This window comes from Pollicipes pollicipes, unplaced genomic scaffold (genome assembly GCF_011947565.3).
Source record: "Pollicipes pollicipes isolate AB1234 unplaced genomic scaffold, Ppol_2.1 Scaffold_3216;HRSCAF=3773_pilon_pilon_pilon, whole genome shotgun sequence".
NCBI classification, from domain to species: domain Eukaryota; kingdom Metazoa; phylum Arthropoda; class Thecostraca; order Pollicipedomorpha; family Pollicipedidae; genus Pollicipes; species Pollicipes pollicipes.
Window position 1 is genome coordinate 6,036,392 of NW_023596251.1, and position 10,409 is coordinate 6,046,800.

At 52.2% G+C, this 10,409-nt stretch overlaps 1 protein-coding gene across 1 annotated transcript in view; it reads left to right on the forward strand.

Annotated features, from left to right (window-relative positions):
- The first annotated feature begins 3,934 nt into the window (after positions 1 to 3,934).
- The window catches only part of LOC119091050 (noggin-2), a 77,569-nt gene continuing 71,094 nt past the window's right edge, over positions 3,935 to 10,409 (forward strand). Inside the window, exons 1-2 of the mRNA XM_037213768.1 lie at positions 3,935 to 4,076; positions 9,494 to 9,510. Coding sequence (XP_037069663.1) covers positions 3,935 to 4,076; positions 9,494 to 9,510 — 159 coding nt within the window. The remainder of the gene's footprint in view (positions 4,077 to 9,493; positions 9,511 to 10,409) is intronic.

Sequence of the window (10,409 nt, forward strand, 5' to 3'; positions counted from 1 at the left end):
GTATAAATCATAAAACAATTGCACTTTCTATCGCCCCCGTCGAGCGTGTTCGTGCACATATTACCACATGTGAGGACGAAAGTCCAAGCAGATACTCCACCCGTAATACCTCGTAATTCCCCGTCTTAGTCCTTCCGTACACCAGTATATTATTGCTTGGAGTATGCCATTATTTGCTCCCAGTTGAAGTGAGGTCGGATACGTGAGGTCGTTAGAGCTCATATCATCAGCTATTATCACCATGGTCCAGTGTGGCCTTGACTTAACAATACACAGACGCACAGCATGAGAGGCATCGGGCAACTTGTGCAACTTCACCGGTATGTTTTCCTGTCTCCAAATTGGCATGAGGACGCAGCCAATGCCATTTTTAGGCGGCACGGTGAAGGCCATCTTATCGCTTTTCTGTCAAACTAAAGCGAGCGTCAGGGACATTTAACTTTTGGGCTTTTGATTAAGCTATGCCCATCGCTTTCCGGCTCATTTTTGGAAATTTCCACCGCATCGCCACAGAAGTTTGGAGCTAAAATCCAAGCTCGTTTCCGAATGAGAAGAGGATGGGTGTTTGGATAGCCACTGCCCAAGATCCAAGGGCGGACCCAGCATCAATCGAAAGGCAGCTTCTGACTTGCCATAATCCCATTGCCCCTCTCCCTTCCCCTGAACGCGCCGCTGCCAACGGGCTGACTGTTCACTTAACGTTTGAGATGAGACGGTTCGCGCAACAGCTGGCATCAGCTGAAGAACCGCGATGAATAATAACACTCCCCGCCATCTCGCAGACTGCCGACCTTGTAGAACCCACACCGGCATGGTGCACGGCGCGTCCTTTCAAAAGTTAAGACGTCACGGGCGCGCGGCTAATGACCTACGGCTGATGACCTACGGCGGGTGGACGATTCTGGCGCGCCGATCGCCGGGACAGCACCGGCACCTGCACCCTCCGCCGCCCTGGCTCCGGCGCCCGCCACATCCGCCGCCCTGGCTCCGGCGCCCGCCACCTCCGCCGCCCTGGCTCCGGCGCCCGCCACCTCCGCCGCCCTGCTCCGGCGCCCGCCACCTCCGCCGCCCTGGCTCCGACGCCCCGCCACCTCCGCCAGCCCTGGCTCCGGCGCCGCCACCTCCGCCGCCCTGGCTCCGGCGCCTGCCACCCTCCGCCGCCCTGGCTCCGGCGCCACCTCGCCGCCCTGGCTCCGGCGCCCGCCACCTCCGCCGCCCTGGCTTCGGCGCCTGCCACCTCCGCCGCCCTGGCTCCGGCGGCCGCCACCTCCACCGCACCGGCGACGGATCGATGCCCGGAGCGTCGCTCGGGTTGCTGGGCTGAAGTGGAGCGCAGCACTACAGTCTGTCCGGAATCTGAACGACTGCCCCCACGCTAACGTCATCCCGGGGCGCGTGACGTCATCCTGGGGCGGGTGACGTCATCATGAGGCGCGTTGGATGTCCAAAGTCCTGGCGAAGGGAGGAAACCGCGGCCACATCCAGCCGCGGCTGCGGCTATCAGGTCGTCTTAGAGAGATGATCAAGGGATTGCGGAGTGTTGAGAAGTCGTTCAGAAATGGCACTAGCAATGAGGAGCTGTTCGTAGCGAAGAGGCGGCTATTCCACCACTGTGGACAGATACAGGCACCGGTAGAACTCATTTTTGAAATAATGATTAAATGATGATGACCATGTAAAGTGATGCAATGTTTTAGCACTTTCAGCACGCACCTCATATGAGAGTAATGTTTTCCTATAATAGCCATCCATGAAATCTGTTTGCCATTCTGTGCTGTGATCAGGTTTAATGTGCACGGCCAAAATTACAGTTGGTATAATTTTTCATCTCACGCATTTTTGAACATATCTTGTGCTGCTTTAACCCATCAAGGCTGTGCAAACTCACTGCGATGAATACCGAGGTGCATGCAAGAAAGCCTAATGGTGGGACGCAACTAAAGAATCCAGCGAAAATCCAACTGAAGGGAGTGTTCCACATTTATATGGGGTTCTGAACTAAAATTGCCATATTGAGGACCTTTGATACAGTTCACAGCCACGTCCTTTCTAAGATCCAAAACCCCCTGATTCCTGAGTTACATGCCGGCGAAAGTGCGAAAAGGTTCATTGGGGAATCACTTCAATGTCACCATGGCATTAATGACGTCAAAGAAACGTCATACGATCGCCGTCATATTACAGGCTGTTTTCCGTTTATGGTCAAAAACAGCATGTTCGCTGATGTGTTCGCAAAGGCTGCACATATGATAAAGGCTGCACAAATGCTGCACATATGATACAACCCGCGAAAAAGAGATGTTCTGTTTGTAAAATTTTGCTGCCGTGTACGTTTCGCGAACGTAAACGTGAGCCATTTCGGGTTGTGCGACACTTGTCGTCAACGGGACGTTCTTCCCTCTTCCTAGGCCGTATCCTATTTTGCATTGGTACGGGATGCCGAACAGAAAGCGTTGTGTACGCGGTGCTCACCGGATGAGAGAAAATTATTTGGCTGTATTCGTGTAAGTACCTCGATGCCACACTGTTAAAAACATTTTCACGCCGAATTTGTCTGGCGTATCACCGACATCGCAGCAACAAATTCAGGGTATGCACGTCTCAACATCGCATGCAATTTTGAGTTTGATGAGCTGTCGCTTTCAGTTTTAGCCCCAGTTTGAGCAATGATTATGTTACTTTCGCAATGTCCGGCAAAAATGCCTTAAAAATAAGCCAAAGTTATTGAAAAGTATGCGCATGTCGTGATGACCCAAGTTTGCTGATGCGGTTTTATCTTTTGTGGTGAGCTCTGTATTCCATAAGCCTTTGCAGGCTAGTGATTAAAAGTCATTGACATGCGATAGCCAGACTTTGGGAGCATGCACAACCTGATGACAATTGTAACACCATGGTAAAAATGATGCATATAATGAATCTGACTAATTTCTAGCATATAACGCCAGGAGTTAGGCTTATGGTTGTCCCCTATTTCAGAAATGATGTTTCGACGTTCGCGAAATGACGTTTGTGTTATTTATGGGTAATGGTTAATATGAGTTTTTATCAATACAAATATATGTTCTTGATATTCTATCTTTTCATATACTATACTATTTATCATTATATGTTTTTCTACTACCAATATAAAAAAATACGAAAAACACGCTACGTGAGCTTTGGGAACGATTAGCTGGGCCCAAGTACGGAGCATGGGGGCAGATTTGGCACATAGATGTCGATGTTAGATGGGCGTGGCATGATGTGAGAGTGGCACAATTGATGGGTTTTCACAGATTGAGAAGACAGGGAAAACATTACTGCCACTGTACAGCCGAATGAGAGCGATGACAAACACCTATACATAAAATACTTCCTACCTATATCCTGTGTGAAATATGGGACGAACTTTGTTTTAACATCTTGAAGTAAGTAACCATATTGTCCTGCTCCCATCTCCAATCTTTCTAAACAAGTTTGTAAAGCTACACATTGGCTATGGGATGCTTGCACAATCAGATATGCTAATTCAATATGGATATTGCCAGTCAGACTAGGACCAGGGAATTCAGTCTTAATTAATCCATCGCACCAGATCGCAGAAAGCTTTAGTATGGTTAGTCTTTTGCTGAACCTGATGCGCTGAAATAAGATTTGCACCAACCCGCACGCCTACGATCAGATGTGCTCAAGGCGCATACCAAGTTTCGCTCTTTTGGACACTAATCCCAGAAAGTCATTCATGGAAAATGGTTTGAATAAAATTACAAAATATCATCATTCGACGGCTTTGTGTAACTAAGTGGTAAAAAATTATTATCTGTAATATTGTGCTTTTATGCTTGTTTTTGTTTGCTCTTTGTCAGAAATATCCTTCTGTGGGAAATATACTGTCGGCAATGAAAGGTCACGTGTTTGACGCTAATATGACTGAGCTATGACTCAGCCGTGTTGCATGGCTCCAGAGAAGATCCGCATGTACAGCCGCATCTCCGACCAGCGTATCCTATGGCCGGTGAAGGTGTTGAGGACCCTCCCGCACGTGCGCCCGTTCCTGGAGGCCATCGTGGACAAGTGTATGCAGGTCATCATCACTGGTCAGTCGGAGCGCTCCGATGTGGCGCACCTAGTTGTGCACCGTGGACATCGGCCGCACGGAAGTCGAGAGAGCCTGGCGGACAGCCGCACCCGGCACGCCGATTCCAGTAATTTACATTTGCCATGACTAGCTGGCCCCGCCTTACTCGACCTGGCGGACGTTAAGCGTTGTCCATGAGAATCGGAAGCTTCTGGTGAAATGCCATGTAATATTCGGAGGCGAGCGAAATGTTAGTTCTCATTATCGTTGGATGCGGAAGTTGCCAAGGACGTGTTTGCGTCTTTGTCACCTACGTTTTGTGGATTAGCAAAACAGGCTGAGCAAGTGATGTCACTTATTGATTGTGTGCTTTGCTGAAAGTGGTTTGCATGTTTTATCCTGTGTTTTTGGTCAGTCTTTTGCCAGATGCGGAGTTATTTTGCCAGCACGTGTAAAAGCACGTAATAAATCCACGTGGTCACGTGTCGTAATAAGGCCACGTGTCGCTGGGGTCACTACGTGCACACGCCCCGGGATGAATGTGCTGCGTGAGCTTTATTCATAACACATAGTTCAATGTTTTGCGCGCTGCCATAACGGGCTTATTGAGCAGCGTTTTCGGTCCGCTCCCGGTGGTCCTCCGCAGCGCCTGGTGGCCCTCCGCAGCGCCCGGTGGCTCTCCGCAGCGCCTGGTGGCCCTCAGCAGTGCCCGGTGGTCTTCCGCAGCGCCCGGTGGTCCCCCGCAGCGCCCAGTGGCCCTCCGCAGTGCGTGCCTGCCCAGATGCCGCGTCGTATTTCTCAAAACTCAACTCTGCTCAATTTCCTACGTGAAAAAGCCATTGCAACTCGGGGTCGTGCTAAGCAAAAAACGTGCTGAGTAAGGACGAACTCGGGGCTTTTTGTCATGTTAAAAACGTCACTGACCGCGGAAGCGTTTTGGCAAAATTCGCAGGTCGACACGCAAAACTACAGGCTCAATATTGCCTTGCCAGAGCATCGCAAACACATTAATTTCGCATATGTTCCGATGTGTTAAAGGTAGGGGCACCTCGCATAAATTTTATTTCCTTTTCCAAGGCATCGACCAGCTGCATTGTCCGGTGCTAACCGATGAGCTTTAAAAATTTTGTCAGTGGAAAGACGTTGGAGAGCAATTCTTAAAACATTGCTGACGGTAAAGCTGTCATATATTTGCAAATAAACAGTGCAAACAAATATGGTTATCTAAGCTAGCAAAGCGTCCCGTCACGCAGTCAACGAATCCCAAGCCACGATCAGAGTTTATATTAATTTGTAAACCCTCTAGCATTGGCATAGAAAACAAACCACTTTAACGCAAAAGTCATTTCCTTGATATTGCCAGCCATTACGCCTTTCATTCACCCAAAGCAATTCTCATAACTTTGCCAATATAAGTTTACACGGCACGTTCCATGCTTGAAATGCGGGGCCTGACATCGTGAGCCTGTTCCGAGTTGTGAGCTGCCGGCGATAGATCTGCGAGTTCAGCATCATGACGCCACGTGTTATCGCATTAATCTTCGAACATAATGAACAGACAAAATTAATAGTCCATCAGGGATTTATGTCATGCAATGCATGGAAATGAGAAGAGAAAGGGGATGGGAAAAACAGTGTGGAAGGGCGGTCATTTATCGCACAGCTTCTGGGCTTTCGGGGCCTTTGAGTGCAACTAAGTTTCAACTCTGTTCGGTAAAGGCGTATCAGAGTTTGCGAGAGAGGGCAGGATTCAACGTGAACGTCCAACTGTCTGTTCCAAGTAGTCATCAGCTATCAACGAAAGCCCACTGGAGAGGTGTTGCACGAGCGATCTCTTGGGAAGAGTTCGATTACAAGCCTGGTGCGAACAGCATGAATAGCAGCCAGGGCGCAGCGGCAAACAATCCCCTCTGGTCGGAGGACACGCGAAACAGTCCCTCAAGCCCCTCCGCTCGGAAAATACGTGTTAGGCTCTGCGCGCGCGCTAGACTCTGGCCACATCAGGAAGCGTGCCGGGGCCGGTGCTAGCGTGTAAACGGGTCATGGCGACCAGAGTCTTGAAAAGTTAATCATGATCTGTATCCAGTTCATCGACCTGAACTGCAGCCGCCGCCGCCACCTTCAACATCAGCGGCTGTAAGAAAGCCTCTGTGGCCCACAGCCACTAGGGCTGGAAACCCTCGGAAGGATAAATGGCATGCCGTCATAACGTTTCGATGTAGTATTTTTCGTAACGATAAGAGATTATAATAAATCACGTGTTTTTGCAAGTAGACCAAGCGTCTGGTAACCGAGAAAAGTTCACTGGCACAGAGCCTGAAAAGACAGCTGTACTCAGTTGTTTGCGAGTGCTTTGGTAGAACCTCTCAGTGCTCAGGCACAAGGGTTTTCCCGGTCCAAAAAACAGCGAGGTGTTGCGCTGCACGCTCAAACTGAAGGTTGTTGCGTCACACGGTAAATATCTCATTTCCCTTCAGGCGGTTTAATATTTCAGTAGCTGGCTAGGTGTGCAATATAGTGGGCGTGCCCGGTATGCCATTTCAGGCGTTGCATGCAAGGAATAGTTGAAAACAAAGTATTCAACGTTCAAACGTGTGCTTGCACTTGTCTAGCCTGTTGGCTCGTATCCCAGATTGCAATGGTGGTTCCCGCCAACCCGATGTATTGCACGCACAGACGTTTTGGCGTCCCCCCTACTCATCCCGCCCCTCTTCAGTCCTCGCTGGGTCCCTGGCAACGAGCACCTGCTATGAGAGGCCCCAAGGTCCACCGAACAGAAGCAACTTCACGAGTACTCGAGTACCGAGTGCGCGAGTACCCGAGTACTCGGCACGCGAGCACCGCGAACTCGAGAACCCACCGCAGCAATGTTTGCGTGCACCAGCACCCTGGCCTTTCCAGAGCCATCGCCATAGTACGGTGTGCGGGCCGTTAAACCAGAAGGTTCCGACAATGTCGCGCGTCCAGCGGCCTATCAGAGAGATCCTTCCGCTTTATCTGGTCAGTTTGGCGCAGGACACAAACAGAGGAAATAAGTACAATATCGCCGGTAGCAGTTATGAAGAGGTGGTGTGGCAAACATCGGCGTTGTGTCCACGGGAAAACAACATGCATGCATGCTGGAAAGATTTACACGGGTCTACCCATTTTTTTCCCAATTTCAAATCCGTTATCAACGATCCGGAACTCGGTGCCCTTTAACATCCGCCCCTCCCACTCCCCTCTAACCTTGGTTATTGGCGGGAGGACCATGGCAGCGGCCTGATTCGATACCGGGAGTCCGTGGGCATCAGTGATAACACAGACTTATTCGCGTCACAAAACAAGCGCAGTGGCTACTAAAGCGAAAATAAGACAGCAATAAATGAGAGAGAATGATTATACCAGTAACACAATTGAATGAGTCAATAACTATCGGTAATATGTCCTAGAGTTTTACTGTTGATGAAGTTACTGTGAGGCACGCGCAATGGAAGAACTTTCATGAAGACATGCGTAGAATGTTCGTGAGTCTCCACAATTGTGCATCGACACTCTCTTGGTGTTCAAAGTGAATGCGATGTTTCCAATGACGCTCTAAGTCAAGAGCCAAATGCGGTCAGCAGTATCCGTTTCAATAATTAGTCGGTTCGCATTTCAAGATAGTCAACAGCAACTTTCAAGCCGGTGTAAGTATTCGGAGCAGCAAATGTTCTTAAAAACTGTTGTCATCTTAAAGTTATGTGGGTTGCAGACTAGCGACTTGACTTGAGACAGGTTCGGAGTTGAGGCGGGCTCATGACACGGCCCCAAGTGCTTCCCTCCGGCGCCGGTCAAAGTTTGCGACCCCCTCCGACCAGACGGCGTCCTGCTGACGTCACGCGACGAACGACTCTAGCCGCCGATACGCACGGTCCGAACGCCGCAGGCCGAGCACGCAAAAGTCGACTCAATCGAGGGTACCATTAGGATCGCCAATCGATTCGCGCGTGCCCCGCTGGCTGCGGGCCGAGCACAACAAATAGATGCGCCGGTCGCCGCCGCCGCTAAGCGCAGAACAAGAAATAATTGATGTAGTTTGGCAGTGTCCGCAGATGGCCATCGGTACTTGGCGGACCCGTGAAGAGTGGGGGTGGAGGGCAGAGAAGCAGGGGGCGGCGGCAATCACGGCCATTCTGCGCCCCGCGGGTGGTCAGAGTGGGGGGCGGGCGGGGCGGACGATGGTGAGGGAGGGGGGGCTGGGGGGAGGAGGCAGACCGACCATACCATTCTGCCTGCATCGCCGAGCCCAGAAGAGGGTCCGGGAGAGGGGGGGGGGGGCGTCCGGGGTGCTGAATGCGCCCGATTACAGCTGGTCGGCAGACCGTCAGATAACTCCAGGGCTCGAGGGCGCAGCGACCGCTAACGACCCGCGAGATACGCCGCGGCTCAGCCGGCGCGCCGCCGAGAGGAACCAGCGCCGCCCGGCACAGACCCCGGAAATGGCGACCAGCGAGCGGAGAGCGATCACCGGCGGACGGGCAGCCCCTGACTGGACGGCCCCCTGACTGGACGGCCCCCTGACTCGGCGGGCCCCCGGCTCGGCGGGTCCCTGACTCGGCGGGTCCCTGACTCGGCGGGCCCTGACTCGGCGGGCCCCCGGCTCGGCGGGCCCCTGACTCGGCGGGTCCCCGGCTCGGCGGGCCCCTGACTCGGCGGGCCCCTGACTCGGCGGGTCCCTGACTCGGCGATACGCGGTGCTGCGGCCTGCGGCAGAGGCGTGCAGCAGCGCTCCGATGGGGCGCGGTGACGTCGAGGTCGGCCCGCGACTTCTGTCGATATTCAGCGTTGACGCTGTGGTGATGATGGGGAAAAAGTGGGTCGTTAGATGATACGCGTTGATCATAATAAGATGAGGTAAACTGAGCAGCATGCTGAAGTTAAAATTCAGTTCAGTAGCTAACCTTGCGCTCAAAAGCTCAAGGTAGGTTGAAAATAATCAACATATGCAAAACGCATTCGGCTACTAGCCCGTGCCAGCTTAAAACAAAACATACACATGTATGCCACAGTCATGGTCTGAGCGAAATAGTCATACGCCAAGCCCGCGCGTACAGCCTTGTGTATTATTTTCGAAAACTTTTCGTCTCATGTGCGCCGACCGGGCATGCAGTGGACAGGCCACGTGATGAAGTGACCCAGCACGACGCGCCAGCTGCCGCCGAGCGTGATGACTTTGAAAGCAAGGTGTCGACATTCAGGACACGGCAAAGTACGCCATTGGCCATCATCCCGAAGATAACCATTGCACACCAATGTGAGTTGTTTTCATCTGAAAAGGGCTGGTAGCGGATTTTTGTGCATTACTGGTAATTGTAAACTGCAACCCGTTATTATGCGTTAGGCCGCGTGATCCGTCTCACTCCAAAAACTGCCGGCGTATCGTCCTGGGGACCGCCTCCTGATGCTCCGCACCAGGAGATGACAAGAAAGGTGTAAGTCAACTGGGACCGGACCGCCTCCTGATGCTCCGCACCAGGAGATGGCAAGAAAGGTGTAAGTCAACTGGGACCGGACCGCCTCCTGATGCTCCGCACCAGGAGATGACAAGAAAGGTGTAAGTCAACTGGGACCGGACCGCCTCCTGATGCTCCGCACCAGGAGATGACAAGAAAGGTGTAAGTCATCTGGGACCGGACCGCCTCCTGATGCTCCGCACCAGGAGATGACAAGAAAGGTGTAAGTCAACTGGGACCGGACCGGCGGCTGGAAATGCTGGCCTGCTTTTGCTCCACGTTGGGAATTGGACTTGATCGATGGTGTTTTGCGAGTTTTCACTGCTCACCATTTCGGGCCATTGTGGATGAGCGATAGCACGTAGAGGACAGAGCGGGAACAGCAAGCCGCTTCTGAGCGGTGAAACGACATAAACCGCCCACTCACATTGCTGGCGCAGAGTACAGTGGATATCTTTGGACGTTTTCAAAAGCGAAAGGCACGGGACCCAGTGAATCGGGACCCAGCGAATCGGGACCCAGCGAACGCACGCCGACATCGAGTTGCGCATGCGCCACATCGCCCACGTTCGGCAGAGCAGACCGGATGCAGGACGTTCGTGATGTTGGCCCCGTTCTACTGCATCCGTGTACGAGCGCACGTAATGCAGCGTGGCTCGCTCAAACCAGCACCGCTCGATGGAGGAAGCGATTGTCAAAGGGCCCGGGCGCGTGGACAGAAGTCCTGCCGTACCCTTTGCTGTTTGCAAAGTTTGTGATAGATGAATGTGGAGCATACATGTCAGGAGCGCAGCCAATCTTCTGAAGGCTGGAGGGGGTTGAAAGGGGGAGCTGGGTGAGAATGCTGACGTCGAACTTCAACTGTCTGTCGGAAGCCA